Source organism: Enhydra lutris, unplaced genomic scaffold (genome assembly GCF_002288905.1).
Source record: "Enhydra lutris kenyoni isolate GAN:26980312 unplaced genomic scaffold, ASM228890v2 scaffoldscaffold5, whole genome shotgun sequence".
Classification (NCBI taxonomy): domain Eukaryota; kingdom Metazoa; phylum Chordata; class Mammalia; order Carnivora; family Mustelidae; genus Enhydra; species Enhydra lutris.
In genome coordinates, this window is record NW_019154089.1 from 33,899,799 (window position 1) to 33,918,393 (window position 18,595).

General features: G+C 44.0%; 1 protein-coding gene across 3 annotated transcripts in view; it reads right to left on the minus strand.

Moving 5' to 3' along the window:
• LOC111140968 (glutamate ionotropic receptor AMPA type subunit 1) overlaps nucleotides 1-17,935 on the minus strand; it is a 304,242-nt gene extending 286,307 nt beyond the window's left edge. For 2 of the 3 annotated variants that reach the window (XM_022493249.1, XM_022493250.1), the window contains exons 1-2: nucleotides 17,360-17,935; nucleotides 14,205-14,342 (exon numbers count right to left, since the gene is read on the minus strand). In XM_022493249.1, coding sequence (XP_022348957.1) covers nucleotides 14,205-14,342; nucleotides 17,360-17,441 — 220 coding nt within the window. In that variant the 5' untranslated portion in view covers nucleotides 17,442-17,935. The remainder of the gene's footprint in view (nucleotides 1-14,204; nucleotides 14,343-17,359) is intronic. The other variant, XM_022493251.1, reaches the window with a different exon arrangement.
• Between the last annotated feature and the right edge of the window lie 660 nt (nucleotides 17,936-18,595).

Sequence of the window (18,595 nt, forward strand, 5' to 3'; positions counted from 1 at the left end):
GACCGTGTTATTGAAAGACTCATATTCTGGGCTCAGTTTGAACTTAAAACAAGATGGGAAGCCGTTGACAATTTTTTTTACAACAGAGAAGTTTCACTATTAGAAACAGTCTTCAAGACATTGATCTACCTGCTGCGTGGCAAGTGGATCATAGCACAGAGAGACTAGTTAGAAAGCTAAAGACAGAATCTGATGAGAAAAGAAAAAAAAAAAGTGTGGGCAGGGTCTAGAGTCATAGTGGTGGCCAAAACAGTACATCACGTGTACTGGATGGAGAGAGGACAGTCTGGAGGAGTCAGACACTGACATTTTGAGCTTGAGTAACTCAAGAGAACTAAAGTGAGGGAAAAGCAATGGGTTTGGCAGAAAAGATGCCAAGTTCTATTTTTGATATACTGAACGTAGAGGCTAAAAAAGGAGCAGAAGGGATCAGAGAGAGCCCCAGCGTTGCTGGTTGGGGGAGAACACAGCATCACAAAGCTAAGGTCTTAAGGAGAGCTGTGAAGATTCCCATTGGTGTTCAGCTCTCACAAACAAAAGCATAATACATCTGGAAGGGTTGATAAGAATACATAATAACCCTAGAGGACCTGGTTCATCAGAATAGTTGGAGCAGAAACCGTATTTGAAGGTATTCAGAATGATCTTGGAGCAAGAAAGAAAAGACAGTAAGTACAGCTTAAGTAATTTTTCCAAAGTTAATAAATACCTGGTTTCTAGACTTCACGTGGGCCTTTATGAGCTCCCACCCCCAAAGACTCCTGCTTTTTAGTGTCTGGAGTACAGATTAAATGGAGGGCTCACATTAGGTGTTTTCTGCCCTCCCTTGTAGCTGTGGCACCTCCATAGGCTTTATTGGATAGGTTTGGGATGGCTGGAGCTTATCCTGCTTGCTTGAGAGAGACTCTGCCTTAATTAACCACCTCAATTAACAAATGGAGTTTGGCACCAAGCTAAGATGAAGTACTTCGATTTAACATTTCCTTCACACATAATTTAAATCTCAGAATCCTTAAGTTTTATAATCACAGACTTGGAAAGGATCTAGAAACCATCTAGTTCGTTTCTCTCCCCTGTGAAAGAAAACACACACACACACACACACACACACACACACACACACACTCCTGCCATCCTTAGAAGCAACAGCAATAATCACTATTCTGGAACCAAGACAGAAAGGATAGGCAATTCCATGACCTCACTGGTAGGAATGCCCTGGGCACCTTACTATCTGCTTCTGTTACGCTCAGTGGCTTCCACAGCCTGTGGCTCTCTTGCCATGGTAGCAAGTGCCCCATTGTCAGCCCTTGACTTGCATATATAATGTGGTGCAGAGAAACCAGCATCTGCCCGAGAACAATTGAGTGACCAAATTTGCAAGGAACGTTTTCAGGGTCCCTCATTCCCCACTGCTTCGACCAAGATTCTCAATTTAACTTGCCCACGTGGCTGGTTTTTCACATTCCGCAGGGTGTCATACCTTGTCTGGCTGTCTCATTTCTAACTTTCATATTTGAGCTCAGCAGTCACCTCCTTAGAGAGGTCTTCTTGACCAGTTAAAGTAGGTATTCTCTTCTACCATAGAGATTTGTCACCACATTCTATTTTCTTTATACCCATAGTAACAATTTCTATTATTCTTATTTGTTAATGTACTTATTGCCTATGTCCCTATAGAACCTATGCCTCATGGAGACCAGGACCGTATCTATCATTATGCAGTGTTCCCTCAGTGCCTAGTAACATGTGGATGTGGAACATACAGTGGTTGCTTGTACTGGCCAGATATTGCTACACAACAAAGCATCCCCAAATTTAATATATATAACAATGAGCATTTACTAGCACGTTCACAGGTCTGCAGGTCAGCTAGGACAGCTCCGCTTCAGACTTTAGCTTGTGCGTTGACTGCAGCGCCTCTGTGTTTTGTAGTTTTCTTTCTTCTGGGACCAGCAGGCTCTCTGAGGCATGTGGTTTGCCCACCCCATGGCTTCTGCTCGAAACTTGCCTAACAATATCCCAGTTGTAAAAGCCAGTCACATGACCAAACATAACATTAATGGAGCAGGGAGATATACTCTTCCCAAAGAGTTGGGGGAAGAGATGAATAATTGCCAAATAATAACTGAATCTATCACAATGCTCCATAAATATCAATAACTGAATAAGTGAAATCCCTCCCCTAGATCAGCCGACCTTTCTAGCTAAGCAAACCACTTTCTAATCCTTAGAATCCTGTGTCTCATCACATTAGTTTTAGGATTTCAGTCCACTATGAATCCATGACCTGACAAGAAAGAACCATACCACCCTGTCCTCCTTGAACAGAAACTAGCTTAAGAACTCTGCCTGTTTAACAGAGGTTAAAACCTCCTTCATTTCATCCTGGCTCTCTCTGTCCCCCTCTTCAGGCATAGGAAAGCCTTCATTCCTGCCAAAAACTAGGAGGGATGGAACCAATTAGAAGAACCTACCATCTGGTGGTGTGGGCTCATCAGATTTGCAGCCAAGATTCCTACCAGGACTGTTAAAGAGTTTGTGCACAATAGCTTGAGTGTCTGATAGAGCAGGAAATGTCTTGGTCACTGGGAAAGAGTATGGGTGTCTCAAAATCACCAGGTATCTTAGGGAAAAGCTCCACCATTTTGTCAAAGAGTAATCTGAATGTCAAAGAGTAATCTGAAAAGATACCCCCCCGCCAGCCACACTGTTTTGGGTGGAATACACATTCCAAAAATTGTTCCATGAACACAGGTTTGCTCCTGGCTCAGGAGGGATTATCAAAATCTCCTCAGCTTTAACTCATGAATCTGCCTGGATTTCAAACCTTTTGCCTACACTGACTTCTGATCTTGTCTTACCCACCGGCATCCACTGTATGCTCCTCTCTCATTGGTGGCTCTTTTGTGTCTCAGCATATCAACACTTTGTCTAGTCCCAGCTTCTCCAAATTTTCCGTTCTGCGGAGAAGTACCAAAGGAGAACATCTGGATTTTTAAAAATTTATTATTATTATTTTGCCTACTAAGGAATAGTACACTGATTTCCTTTGGGGAATTAATCCTTCCCACTGTCCCTATAGTCAGGCGTAGGGGTTGACTGAAACTAACAATCCACCTGGTCCTTCTTACCACCCCAGGCTCTAAGAATGAACATGTGACTAGACCTAGACCAACCAAAAGATAACAATATCCTGGTTACCGTGTCACATTTAGAAATGAGTATGAGTCCTGATTTTTATTCAATGACATCAGGCCCGGGATTTTTTTCTGATGGGAATGGATGGGAAAAGAGAAGTTCCCTTTCCACTGGATCTTCAAATGGGCAGGTAAAGGCTAGTTGTGCTGGGATCTAACAATTGGGATCTGGCATATATTAGGAATAGATAGATCTGAGAATAAAGCCGATTTAGTGAAAAGCTGAGATTAAAATTCAGGGGGTATATCTCAGTCCTCATGACATTCATTATTCAAGCCCCTGAATCTACCTGTATACAAAATCAAAACTATCCATTGGTTAGGTTTCTGTCACTTGCCACCAAGAGTCTTGACTGCTCACCGCCCAAATGGGATTGCCCTTTCTCTCTAGAAGCAGTAAATTTTCAAGCGAAAGACATTGGCCCACATATTTGGTCCAGTCTTGGGGACTGAATCATAAGTGAGAAGACATACTTTCAGATTTTGCATTGTTGCATATTTGGACCTCGGGTAAACTCAGCTTCCTTGAGGCTTCAGTTCTTCCCATCCACAAAATAGATTCATTCATAGATAATGACCACCCTCATAGAAAAACACTAAGGATTAATCAGTCACTTTATACTTGTGGTGCATTTATGTTAATAGATAAGAAGCCTAGTTAATTCTATTACCCTGCATTTCCCTAGCACTTCTCATTTTTCGAAGCTCTTCCTTAGGAGTAATGACGTTACTCTAATAACGCTGAGAATCTGGTATTATAACCCCATATTATACATCTGGAAACAAAAGTGGGCACAAAGATTTCTCAAGGCCATACAACAAGTCAATACCAATGCTGAACAAATTATTTCAATTTCTGTATATATTAACTATTCTATTAAATCTCATTAGAAATTGTCCTAGTGGTCTATAATGCTCTTAAAATCAGAATAATACATACAAATGATTAAACTTTTATTGGGATGACCATCATAGCATTGTTTGTAGGAAAATATTTGGAAATAAACTAGACATTCAATAAAAGGAGACAAATGAAATAAATTGTAGATATGTAAGTTGTATATATGAACAATATGCTTTTAGAAAGGCATTAAAAATAAATGTGCAATATTCAAAGTAGCATATGTAACACTGGATAAAAAAAATCATGTTGTAAGATAGTAATACCAATCTATTCTTAATTTTTAAGTTGATATGTTCAGAAGAGAGATGGGAAGTTTATCCTTAGTACTGTAATTACACAAATTTTATTTTGCTTGGTGTCTATGTCCCCATGGTTTTCTACAATACACATATCACTTTTGTACACAAAATAAATGCTGTTCTTAAACAGTTCTTTCCCATCCTAGAGATTCTACATCATGCACACACAGAAACAGCCTTAGCCATTGGGTTTCAGTTTCATTAGTCTCCAACTGCCTCATTAACCCCAATTTTGCCTGCATCCTCTGTGATCTGGACCTCCCATGACCTTGGGCTTCCATGTGCTCTTTGGACAGCAAGCTGTGACACACCAAAGTCACAAGAGCCGTCAGAGTGGGAAGAGCTGTCCAGGATCCTCAGTGCACAGCACACCCTGATTACAGGTGCCACGGAGCAGCACAGGCCACTTGAAAGCACAGAGGGCTGTGTGACCAAAGCAGCAAGCCCTAATAGCAGGGGAGCAGAGCTGCTGCTGGGGGAGGGAAACTACAGGTCCACAACAGCAGCAGACACAGCCACCAGTGGAACCAGGAAAGCCCTCTCAGCTTGTAGATGTCTACGTATAGAACCAGATACACAGAGGCCATCGTCCCCCGCCACCCCCACCCACTCTGAGAACTCTGGTTTCTCACCTGGGGAAATGGAGAATGAAAGGAGCTGTCTAATGGCATTGCATGGAGTGGAAAGTTGATTTGAAATCAGCTATCATTTGGTCCTTCTCATAATAACCACATGTCCTTGAGAGAATTATTTCCTTCACTGGAAAGAAACTGAGGTTTCAGAGAAACAGAATTGACTTATCCAAACCATACAAGGCCTCAGTGGCACAGCAGGCCTTGAGCCAGAAATCCTTGATCTAGAAAGTGGAGTCTTATATCTATCTAGGACCCTTTCTGACAATAGTCCAAAAGGAGCCAGATTGAGCTTTTGATTCGGCTTACAACTATCACTTTCTAGCAACACTTTCTAGTTTTAACAGCCTTCCACAGGAATTTACAATGCAGCCTATTGGAACTCTCAAAACTCATAATATTAAAGCACAACTCCCATAAATGGCAGTAATTCAGGCTTTTTCTCATCACTGCCCCCATGTTACGTAATACACAGCTAAGCATTCATTCGTTCATTCATTCATTCATCCATTCAACTAGCAATGCTGAATGCTTTTCTGTGGTGGACACTGTGATAGGGAGCTCAAGAAAATGCAGCCACTGCTCCCAAGTTGCTTAGTCAGATAAGACAAGGGTCCTGGGGACTAAAACCCAGTGCTACGTATGACAACTGCTCTGGGGAAGATACAAAGGGCCAAGGGGCAGAGGAGGTGGGTGTGAACATGGGAAAGCAAGGAAGGCTTCCTGGAGAAGGTGATACAAGGGCTAGGACTAACCAGAAGGACAGAATTTCAACAGGGGAACATGGAAGGAAAGGTTTGTAGCTGCAAGTGGAGGAAACAGCATTGTGTTGCCGGTTTGACTGCACATCAAGGTTCCTGCTGATGAAGTAAGTGGGGACTCCAGCTGACTCCTCACTTGCAAGCCCAAGCTTACCAGCCCTGTGCTGGATCAGCCTCCAGTTCCCATGAGCACACCCACGAGCACACCACAGAGCACACATGACAACTTACCCCTACACCCAGTCATCAGCCTCCCCTTCCCCCCCAGCGTCTGTCCCCAGCCCTCTGCCCATCTGCCAGACTTTATCCCAAATTGGCAACAGGAGTAAAGGCACAAAGATCATTGCTACATAAGCAGAAAGTCTTCAGGGAACATGAAAGTGGCAAAGTGCTCTCGAGCATCTGATTCCTGGTGAGAAAACAGAAATCTGAACATGACACTTCTCTGCTTGAAACCCTTCAGTGGGTTTCCCACAGCTCTTAGGCTAAAAATCAAAATCTGTAACAGGGCCCACAAGGTCTCGCCCTTGCCATCCTTTCCAGCCCCCAACACCCTTCATTTCCCTTCCTCTCATGCTTCTGCTCAGGAACTTCTAGAATATGCCTTCTTTTCCAAGCACCACATCGCTAAAAGCCTTTAGTTCTCAGCTCAAACACCTATTCATCCTTCTGCCCAGAGCTGATTCCTTTGTACTGTGCTTCCATTGAATCATGGCCCCTTCTTTCACATCTTTATCACACTCTATGATGATATACCCATCTGTACAATCATTTGATTAATATCTCCATCTCTCACTAGCTGGTAAACTGCATGAGCACAGGGCTGCCTTCTGTTTTTGTTCATGGTAGTAAGCACTCCATAAATACTTGTTGAATATTGAATGAATGCACCTGAGACCCATGGGAGGCTTAGTACTCTTGCCCTGGTTTACAAAATGTAGCCTGGATGTGTAATGTGCTGGGGGAAAGTTCAGAGCTTTCCTTAGATTCTCAGTCGAACTAGTGGCTGATACAAGAGCTTCTTTTCTAAACAGTTTGTCCCTGAGTTTTCATACACTCTCACCATAGAAATACAGCCCTAGAGGGACTCTCAGAAATGATAAGAGCTTTATTTTATAAATAAGGTTGGGGTGGTGGTGCTTTTCCAAAGTCACACACGGGAATGTTTCCTGGGGATAGTCCAGAATTTGAACCCATGTCTTCAAATCCCAATTCACATACTTTTTGCTGTTTAACACTTGGTGTGTTTTTTGGGTGGCGTTGGGCGGGCGGGGGGGGAGATGTGAGGGAAGAAAGAGAGAGAAAACCTCTCCATTATATCAGGTGTTTTGTGCATGCCTATTTCTCCTTTAAGAACTGAGCACCTTAAGGAGAGAATCAATGCCTAATGCATTTTATTTTCCTCTATTCCTAGTGTGATGTCTTGTAGTGGTGAATGGATTTTATCTTTTGCATCAACTTCGACTCTGAGCAATTTGTAGTAGCGGCCTGGAATGCTATGATGAGAAAGAAAAAAGAAAAGAAAGGAAAGGGAAGGGGAGGGGAGAGGAGAGGAGAAAAGGGGAGAAGAGAGGAGAGGAAGAGGGAGGAAGGAAGGGAAGAAGGAAGGAAGAAGAAAGCAAACAAGCAAGCAAGCAGGAGGGAGGGAGGAAGAAAGGAAGGACAAAGAAAGAAAAAAGAAAAATAATTTCAGGCCATGTCTATATTCATTGGGAAAGAATTTTGTAGTCAATGACTGCTGTCTGCTAGGGTGTGGAAGGGGGCAGTAATGGTACATAGGCTCATGGAGGGCAATAACAATGTTTTGAAGGAATGAACAAATGAATGAATCTTAACCATTTATCTTGAGTGTCTGAGAGGAGAGCAGTAGTCTCACTGATCTCAGCAGAGTCTTCAAAGTAATCAGAAGAAGCAATGTTCATAAACCTTGACACAAAGAAGCTTATGTTATCAGTATTACTTTTTTTAAAAACCCAGAGTGAAAAACAGACACATGTTGATGACTACATGTCTTAAAGTGAAGGCATGGGTAAAGATGGAAAAGCCACACTCAGATTTGTAACATCAACTGGAGATAGGCAGACATCTACCATTTAACTGAGAGCACAGGGTGGATGCAGAAGACCAACTCTGAACTCTACACCTCCCAACCACAAACACATGCTCCACCTTTCAGGGCTGCCTCAACCTCCCCAGGAGTCTTGCTTATTGTGCACAGCCATGCTCTGCCTCAGAAGACTTAGCTCTTAACCCTGAATCATAAACTTCACTGGGGCACTTCTTGTGTTGGACTCTCTTACTGCTCTTTTTCTTTTCTGTGTCCCTAGATTCATGCATTTTGGAAGGGGGAAAGCCCACTGAGTTTTGGAGTCCCCAAAGCTGACTACAAATACTGGCTCAGTCCTTCTCCACTCTAGAATATGGGGAAGGCCCTTACTTGGCTCAGACTCCAGAGCATCATGTACAAAATGAGGCTAATGATCTTTCAGGATTGTTATAAAACTCAAGGACAACCTATGTGAAGGGTCTGTCACATGGTAGGTCTCTGAGATCATCTTTGTTTACCCAGAACCAGCCCTCTATTCTCTTCATTATTACATACAGATTTTTTTGAGAACAGAAGTTACATACCTTTTGTGTCCTCCACTATTAGTTATAGAGTGAAGAAGAGATATGATTAGAATGAAATAATGAAATGACATGTACTGAAGGATATAAATTAGGTGTGAGCAGACTGGCTTGCTTCCATGCCTGGGAAGCAGTGTAATTTTGTTACACTGACCACATGTACAACAGGGAGTGCTGAAGACTTTGGTGAACTTGAGAGTTTATTTATGCCTTATGCCTAAGGAGGACAGCACTGGGGTACCTGGATGGCTTAGTCAGTTAAGCATCTGACTTCAGCTCAGGTCATGATCTCAGAGTCCTGGGATAGAGCCCCATGTAGAGCTCCCTGCTCAGGGGGGAGTCTGCTTGTCCCTCTCTCTCTGCCCCTCCCCCTGCTCATGTTGTCTCTCTCTCTCTCTCTTAAAAAAGTAAAATCTTAAAGGAAAGAAAAAAGAAAGAGGACGGCACTTCTCAGCTCTAGACAAGAGAAGCTGAGCAGGAATGTAGGTCCGGGGCTGCCTGATGCCCTAAGTTCTTTTTTAGAGAAGCCAGAAATCTAGATTTTTATGCCATTTTTTAAAAAGCACTGTGCATTTTAAATTCACTGGACTATTAGCCTGCAACTCTAAAAATGATGAGGGACTCTTAGGCAAGAGCTAAGATGCCATCTGCCTGCTATCCATGCCTAAAGTCTGGCTAAATCCCCCTTGGGCTTCGTGAGTGGGTCTATAACAGAGGGAAACCCACTATAGTTAGGCAATTAGCCTCCACCTGACTGCCACGTAGGCTCTCAGCATCTTGTTTTGTTTTGTTTTTTAAAGATTTTATTTATTTATTTGAGACAGAGAGAGCAAGTGAGCATGAGTAGGGGGGTGCAGGGGGAATGGGGAAGGAAAGAATCTCCAGCAGACCCCATGCTGAGTGTGGAATCCAATGCGGGGCTTGATCCCACAACCCTGACACCATGACCTGAGAAGAAACCAAGACTTGGAGGCTTAACCAACTGACCCACCCAGGTGCTCTAGCTCTGAGCACCTTTGTGCTGTGTGATTCCTTGGCTTCTGGAGATATTGGTTCATTTGTATTAGGGGTACAGCCCTTTGCTGGGTGTTGTCAGCAACACTGAACCATAGATATACATGACCTTTCTGGACAGTGTTTCACATTCTGGTGGTGAAGTTGACTTATAGACACACATCAAGGCAACAATGCAGGACAAACCAACTGGGGCTTGAAAACACAGTGCTTCCAAGGGACAGGCAAGCTAAATAAAATGAGAAATGGGCTGGTTGGGAAAGTAACCATCTAGATAGTGTAACCCCACCTCTATCCTGGCAAATTGGGGCTATATAGATGTGAGAGCCAATACTGCCACATCTTTTAAAATATCAAAGAGACCTAAGATACCCAAATTTTGATGTGAAATTCCATGATTTTTAAATATTGTGCTGCACCTGCTTACAGATGGCCATTAGGTGACCCCTTCTGCAGTATTAGATAAATGGATGAGAGGCCCAGCCTGGACTGCCACAAGAGGCCAGAGCAAGAGAGTAATATAGTAAAGTTATCCCCTTTACCTTTGTACTTGTCATTTCCTCTGCCAGAACACACTTGCCTCACCCCCTTTTTGCCCCCCTTACCTTGTCTTCCTGGAAAGCTGCTATTTATCACTGAGACTCAATTCTGCCACCACCCTCTGGGAGGCCACATCGACTCCTCAGGGCATCTCCAACACTCCCTACAAATTGTTACTCCAATACGACATTGTAATTTTCTCTTTACAGGACAGTCGGCCTCACTAGGGATAAAGTCCTACAGGGCAGGGAACATGTCTTACTTTTGCCTGTACTTCTAGTGCTTAACACCATGTCTGGGCTTGATTAAGGGCTCAAACACTTGCTAAGGGAATGGAAAGCTTTTTAGATTAAAGAGTTTCTCAAAGTGTGATCCCCATACTAACTACTATGGAATCCCCCCAGTGTTGGCTCTTGAATATTCTTACTCAGAGGTCCAGAATCCATCTCTGAGTCTTGCTTTAAATACTCTCCCTGGTTGAATTTTCTATGCACTGAAGATTGAGGTCCTCCTGGCTAAACTGTAACCCCCACTAGGAAAAAGACTGTGTCTTCTTTGTTGGCCATTATATTCCTAGCACCTGGTACAGTACTGGGCATGAAGTTAGGCATTCAGCGTATATGTGCAGCATGAATGAATGGAAAGGTAAGAATTAAGTTGTGACTGCTCCTTAGACATCCAATAGAAACCCCAATCTGCATCTCATCTCTCCCTTTATCTATACCTACCACAAAGGCACCAAGCTAAACTGAATAGCTGGTCAGTTAACTACAGTCTCTATGGACAGTATCTTCAACTCCTGCCCCTCTAGGCTTGGATGAGTGCTGAGAGGAAAATGTAAGGCATTTGCTGATTCAGTCAGTGACTTTATCCCTTAATGACCACGGATAAGGAAAGCAAGAAAGCTCGAATGCAAAGAACATACAAAACTCTCATCTGGCCACTGGTGTTAGCAGTGCTCCTCTTCCATGTTCCCCACATCCCCTACCATACAAGCATCACTTTCCCTTTGTAATCCTTTCATGCCAACATTTCCAGCAGGAATAGTTCTCCTTACACTTCCTCTCCCTTCCCTTCTCTACCCTCTGGTGGAGGGATAGTGAATAGCAAAATGGGCAGGAAAAGAACCAAATGACAGCAAACATTACAAAAAACAAATACTTAGGGAGGCGCCGGGTTGGTTCAGTCAGTTGGGCATCCTACTCTTGATTTCAGCTTGGGTCATGATCTCAGAGTCCTCGGATCAAGCCCTCTGTAGGGCTCCATGATCAGCAGGGACTCTGCTTGAGATTCTCTTTCCCTCTCTTACTCTGCCCCTCCGCCCTATGCACACTCTCTAAATAAATAAATAAATAAATAAAATTCAAAAAAAAGAAAGAAAGAAAAACAAGTATTTAGTTATTTTCTGGAGGTAAAACTGAGGCACTTAATTTAACTACTAGTCCAGATTTCAAAATTTCACCAGATTCAGATTTCACCTGAATAAGATGCTTTTCTTGGTTTTTCATAAATGATTAATTAGTGTAGCCTACTAAAAACCTGTCTACTTCCTCTGACATGTTTTACTTAATTCCAATCAGGACAGATGTACAGTTTTCCCAAATCAAAAGACCATAGGGAACATAGCTCCAGAAGGTTTCCTGGGCTCCTATAAAAGTTAACAGAGAATCTTCCAGGCAGGCTGGGAATTACAATGCTAGCACTGCCATGCAAATTGCCTAGTACTGGCTCTGATCTTGGAGCTAAAGAGAAAAAAATAGAGAGCTAAGCACAAGATAGCATTATTGCTTCTCATACAATCCCCGCGGCAACATTACCCACTGCACCATAAGCTACTTGAAAGCAAGGGCCTTTTATCATTTCTTTTCCCAGGGTCCATCTCAGTTTAGAGTATAGAAGAAACATTTAAAGGATGGCCAAATTAATAGAAACCTGCGCAACGGTACATGGCAGGAATCAAGTTTAAGAACCTAGATCCCTTCCCTTCAGGATCACTAACCACCATGGATGAAATGAAATAGGATGTGTATCCTATTTCAATCTCCCCAGTAAATGGCCAACAACCCTATTCGAGATCAAGTGTTAGGTAGTTAAGATAACAATACAGAAGCACCACCTTTGGCCTCAGAACATTTCCTCCTCTTTTTTTTTTTTTCTGTCTTTTATTATCTTGTCCTGCCAGTCAACATCTTGACACTAGGACAGCAGTTAACATCTCATTCCACCAAACTCTGCTGTAGACCATTCTCAGCACTATGAGTGAATGCACACACCAGCCACTTATTTTTCCTGATTCCTTAAGCAAGTAATCCTTCTGGAGTAAGGGGCCCCTTTGAGAGATGACAAAAGCTATGGAGTATGACAGAAGCTGTGGAGCCTCTCCTCAGTAAACAAATTAGCATATGCATATAAGTGCAAAATATTATGCATAATTATAGGTGGGTTTTAGATATGTTGATCCCACACCCAAATCCTCCTTTCAAAGGCTTTTCTCTAAGCTATATCAAAAGGAAGGAAGGTTACCTCCTCATTATTCAGCTTTCCAGGGAGATGGTTTCACAGAACACATACCTCACAATTAAACTCCAGCTCTTTTTTAAGGATAGTGAATAACACCGTAGACAAATTTTTAACCTCAGCGTTACCAAAATGCAAAACTGCTATTTTATTTATTCAATGGGTCACTCCTGTGTAAAAATCACAGCTATAATTTGAAGCACTATAAGGTTCTCTCCTTAGGTGCTTGATCAAGTCACTGCCTTAAAAGTCTCCGAAAACTTCCTTTTGCTTCTTGGGTAATCTAAGCAGATCGATCAGGCTACCATAAATAACAGTGTACCTGTCACAGTGCCAGGAACATGGACTGTGGGGGGTCACAGGACCACCATTTACTTCCTGGACAACCCTGGGCAAGTTATGTAACTTGGTGCAGCCTCAGTTTCCTAAAAAGAAGGTAACATAGTGCCCCCTACGGTGCCTGTGGGGATTAAATCAGCTAACACATGAAAAATAGTGCATTGCAAGGGCCGTTGTGGTGCTCAATAAGTGATAATAAATGCTAATATAATTGTCTCTAAAATACTTAACATAGTTCTTAACACACAGTAAATCCTCAATAAGTGGAATCTGGTATAATTATAATTCTTGGAATTTGTATGAACATTGTCTTATGAATGGTCTTAGGAATAGGGAGAATTCCAAATTCTCCATATGAGCTTTCAATGCATAATGCACATTCAGTTCAACCCACTAAGAGCCCACCGTGAGGGATTGTGGGAAAGAGATGAAGGAAATGTGATCTATGTCTTTGTGCAAAGCTCAGTAGGAGTCACCACCAAGTCCACAGGGGCACACAAAGCCTATGGTGCCAGTTTAACCCAGATTTGGGTCGCCAGTTGTTCTTGGCCATTCAGCTCACACCTCCATGCCAGAAATTCCTACTTGAGTTTAATCCCTGAAGGGAAAATGTCTCTACTGATTAATTTTTATGCCTCCATCTGTCATCAAATTGCAATCATGGAACCACACAGATCTCCTTTTCAGTCCTAGTTGTGAGAAAAACTCAAAATGGTATTTGTTGCCCACATTTTCCTATGCATTCAGTTCATATGTCAGAGACTTCTCTCTTCCTTCTCCTTCTTGCGATCACCTCTCAAAGGCCATCCAACAAACTATGTCTTAAGCATCAATCACTTCAAAGCATTTTGGAAGTAATCAAGGCACCAACTTTACAAAAGTTCAGGTCATTTCCCAAAGTGGGGAACCAGATAGATAACTTGTCACATATCCTTTCTAATCAGCCACGGGTATATTTTCTCCTTTTAACTTGAGCACAGGAGAGGCGTAAGCGTTTTAAACTGTATTTCCCAAGTCTGTATCTTTAATTCTCTATCTCTCCAAAGTTTCTTATGTGTGAAACTCTCCCAGCTGAAGAAGAAAACCTCTGCAAGGTAGGGAAGAGGCAGTCAACCCAAGCACCCATCGTCCTGGCATTTAAAGTTAGCTGACAGTGAAAAAGCCGTCCCATTTTCTAAAGCATTCCAGGATCTAAAATACCAACTGATAGAAGCACTCAAAAGGCCCTGGAAATTTTTCTTGGAGGGCTTTCTCTTATGAAGACGAATGACAACTCAAGTGGTTTTTTGCAACACTACCACCTACTTGCACGCTCTCCTTTCATTGGTCGATCGCAGAAAGAAATGTCAGGAATAGCAGCGATTACTTACATCTATAGGTCATCTCAAAGCTGTCGCTGATGTTCACAATATCAATCTGGGGGAGCAGCTTTGGGGGCTCTGTGAGTTGTGACAAAGCAAATCTAAAAGCGGCATGTTCCTGTGACTGCTGGTTTGGAAATAATCCCCCTACGAGGAAAGAAAATGCAACATGGTATCTGGGATAGAGACAGGTTTAATCCCCAACACCCCACCCCAGATGGGCCCTTTTCTTCTCCCCGTGCCAAACTCACTACTTGTAGCCTTCAGTGGTGGGGAGGGGAGTTCAGAGAGACTCAAGTTGACATGGAGGCTTCAAATTCCACTGATGAACTTGGATGTGACAAGGGCCTCCATCACTCCACCCAAATATTTGGTTGTTCACTCCTCAACCCAGATGAGGTCAGAGAAAACAGGATAACTGCGTTTCTCTTCCTCCTCCCTCCTGTAACCATCCAGGCAGCCTAACCATCCAGGCAGCCTAAGCTCTGTGTGCACGTAAACCTTCGCTGCGCCTAATCTTTCTTCTATCGGACCCGTTCCTCACTACAGAGACTTACAGGAAGTAGTACTAACAAATGTTGCAGGGGGAAATCTAGCTCTGGGACCCTGTGGGCTTCTTCAGCACTGTAACCCTTCGCTTTGACACTTTTGGTCTCTGACCTGGCAAGACCTGCATGCAATTTAACTATTCTGTCACCTCTGAGATATATTATTCATTTCTTCTGAAACCCTGAATTTTTACAAACAGTATTTTGCTTCTTCTCTGACACTCATGATCCCAGCTACCTAGGAATGGCTTGTTACATAAGAGATTGCCATGGTGTCTATTTGCATGGTAGAATCCTGGACTTCAAAGGTGTGGGGGTTTAAGAATGTCAAGAGGGTATGAACATTCTATTCTAGTGAAAAGCATAACAAAGGTGCCTGTTGGGGCTCTAGTTCCAAGAAGCAAGAGTACATGGCTTACCTTTGTATTTACTGTGGACAATGTAAAATGAATTAAATTCCATTTCTATGGATTCGAATCAGCTATTTCCAGAGACTGAACTATAATGAATGTTTACAGAGAAGTTTATCTCAGATTCGACAGGAATCACAGTCCCAACGTAATGTACTTACAACTTCTTATGCAGTGGGTATGTGTTTGTGTTTAAGAACCAACAAATGGACTTTGAGGCTTTTATTAGCAATCGTACAAGTAGAATTAAATACTACCTGATGGCAGTGATATTCTCAGCATTTGTTCTACAATGTAATGTTTCAGCCTTTTATTTGAAAACAAACAATGGTCTTACCAGTTGAACAAATAAGTTGGAACTAAATATGATGAAAAATCTGCAGAGATACATGGGGGCAAACACATATCCCAAATGCGTACCCAAAACACAAACCACCTCCCTGCGTTCATACCCACAGTGCTGTACACAAATACACTTAGAGAGAGCAAGTCCATACATCTCGAGACAAGCGTTTCCAACCAGCAACGTACAGGCCATGCGCAAGTTCCCACATAAACAAAATCTTCTCCACAGAAGAGCAAGTGATTTACACATGTTAATATGCCACCATTTTAAAGAGTAAAAACAAAAAACTCCTGCTGGATTCTGACGCTCCACCCACCCTCCCCCCACCAGGTGACCACACCCCAAACACGTCCCTGTCCCCTGCCTCCTCCGTAATGAATGAAAGAGGGGGGTGGGGGTGGGGAGGTAGGCGGCACAGATGGGGCTTCAAGGGAAGTGTCTCCGGAGGCAGGAAGTTTTGTTTTGCGTGTAAGGCACTAACACATATACACAGACACACTTCAGAATATAGTTTAACAGGTGTCAGGAAACAAAGCAAGTTACTCCATGGCTGTTCCAACCACCCTTGGAGCTGGCATGCTGGAGAGGCTGGGAAAGCCTGGTACTGCGGCACATGTGTGCCCAGCAGAATAGGACTTGCACCATATCCTATCTCCCCCCCCAACACACTCACACAAAGAACACAAAGTACCAGTAATAGCAACTTTCCCTAGTGGAGCTATGTCCCTGTGGGGGAGAGAAAACAGAACCCAAACCAACCAAAATGCCTCCAAGCAAAGCAGCTAGCTCTATTCCAGGACACACACAGTGCTGGCACGCTGGTCACACTGAAGCCCCGAGCCCTTGTGGACACGCATTGTTACTGGTGTTATTGTTCCTGTTTGTTTTGCTCTCACCCGTTGTTATTAAAAGGAGCAGTATCTGTCAGCTGCCCCAGAAATACAGGGACGGTGAGGGGTCCTTTTAGAAGCATGACAACCAGGAGGGGGAAAAGGGGAACAAAAAGGCAGGCAGCATGTTGAAACCTGCCTCTAAGTTGAGAAGATAGAGCCTAAGGATGGGGACAGCTAAGAGGAGGGAGGGGAAACATGTGTTTGTGTGTGCTAGTGTATGTGTAAAAGGTAGACGATGTCTGTGGATGGCACATCTATGAGGTGGGGGCAAGGGCAGGAATAAAGACAGGCTAAGAAGTTCCGGGATCGGAGGACTGGGGACCACCAGCCCAGCATGGCATATAGCAGAGAGAAGGCAGCTGGGGGCGTCCAGTGCAAGAATGAGAGCCCCCCCTCGACTTAGAGTGGGGGCCTCCTGGCATTATTTCAGGGGCTGCGATAAACCCAGCGCCCTTCACTCCTTTCAGAGGGTCTCTTTCCCCTCCTCCAGCCAGGAAATCATCGCCTCAGTCAGTTAAATACATATGTGCATATTTAATACCTCATCACACACAGAAATACACCACACATATTTATATAAATAAATAAAATCAGGCACCATCTATCGAGCAATGGAGTGAACTCCTTTAAACACCCACTACCCCTTTCCTCCTCGCTACAGCCTGAATTTTCTTTCTTTCAAAGCAGTGGTTCCTCCATTTCACATGCTCATGCCTAGAGTGTGAGTGGTGTGTGTGGAGCTGTGTTTGTATGTGTAAATATGTGTGTGCACACTTCCTTTGCTCCTCATCTGATCAAGAGAAGCCCCCTCCCCTGCTGGCAGTCCAAGTCCGCCTTCCATCATCACCCAGCTTTCTATCCAAGCACAGTCCATAGCAGGGGGTTTGAGGGACACAGACACCCCCCCCCCAAAAAAAACCCATTCCAGACCCAGAAAGTCCCTCCCCAGGCTGCCCCTCTCACTCACCAATCTGGATATTGTTGGGGAAATTGGCACCTACTACCGCGCCTAGGAAACCGGTGCAGAAGAAGGCAAAAATGTGCTGCATATTCCTTTTTGCATTGGCGAAAAAGAAGCTCAGGTCCAGTCATAGATTTGGTATTTCCCCCCCTTCCCTTGATTCCTCTCTCTGTTCTGCTTTTTCTTTCCCTCCTGCAGTTCCTGCCTTGCTTGCTTGCTTCCTTCTTTCCTTCTGGGAGGTTTGTCTGTTTCCCTTGGAATCAGAGCACTTAAACGGCAGCGTTAACACCAACTGACAGCCAGATTAACTGAGCACGGAAAAGAGAAGCCCGTCCTCATGCTGGCGGAGCACTTGCTCCCCCTCTCCTCTCTCCTCTCGCAGCCTGCCTCTCTCTCCCTCCCTTGCTCTCGCTCTCCCCCTCACACTCACACAGGCTGCGAGCTCAGGCGGCGCTAATACCCACCAAGCCAGCTCAAGTTCCAGGGCTGACCTCCTCTGCATACCACCCCCCCGTCTCCCAGTCCTCACCTTCTCCTCCTCTCTGTGTGTGCAGATGGGTGGTGGTGGGGGCTGGGGCTGGGGGATGATACAGGGAGCCTGGTCCTGAAAGGAACAACCCCCTCTCTCTCCCCCTCCCCTCCCCCAGCTCTCTCTGCCCCCTCCCCCAACTCCCAGCCCTACAGATGCTACTGGAAATGTGGGTTCAGCTGCAAGTCAGTAGGTGGCAGGGGGTCCCCACAATAGTCCTCCATCCACCCGCTGCTTGATCTAGGTCACTTTTTCTAGGAGCACACAGGCTGTGCTGGATATATCTCCTGCACTCCACTGGCCCAATTATTCCTACAACTAATTCCTGAGGGGGAAGACCCTAGAAATCCCTCCTAGGAGTTTTAAAGGAAAATAAAGCCTTTTCCTCCCTAATAGGAATAACAGAGAGGCAAACCAGAGGGTCTGGAGTGATTGGCAGGTACCTTGGCTTGGACATTTGGTGGTCCCTGTCTGCTTTTACAGGAGGAATTGGTGGTCTCTTCCGGATCCTGGGCATGTAAAATGGGTCCCCTTCCCAGTTTCCCTGCATGCCACAGGAGTCTACAGCATCAGAATCGTGTGGGTGTACAACAAAGGCTAAGGATGCTTAGAGCAATTACATGAGTCATTTTGCAGGGATTCTAGCGAGAAGATTCAGGCTTCTTTCAGTTTTCTCTAGATGCTGGTCATGTCCATGTAAACGAGAAGTCCAT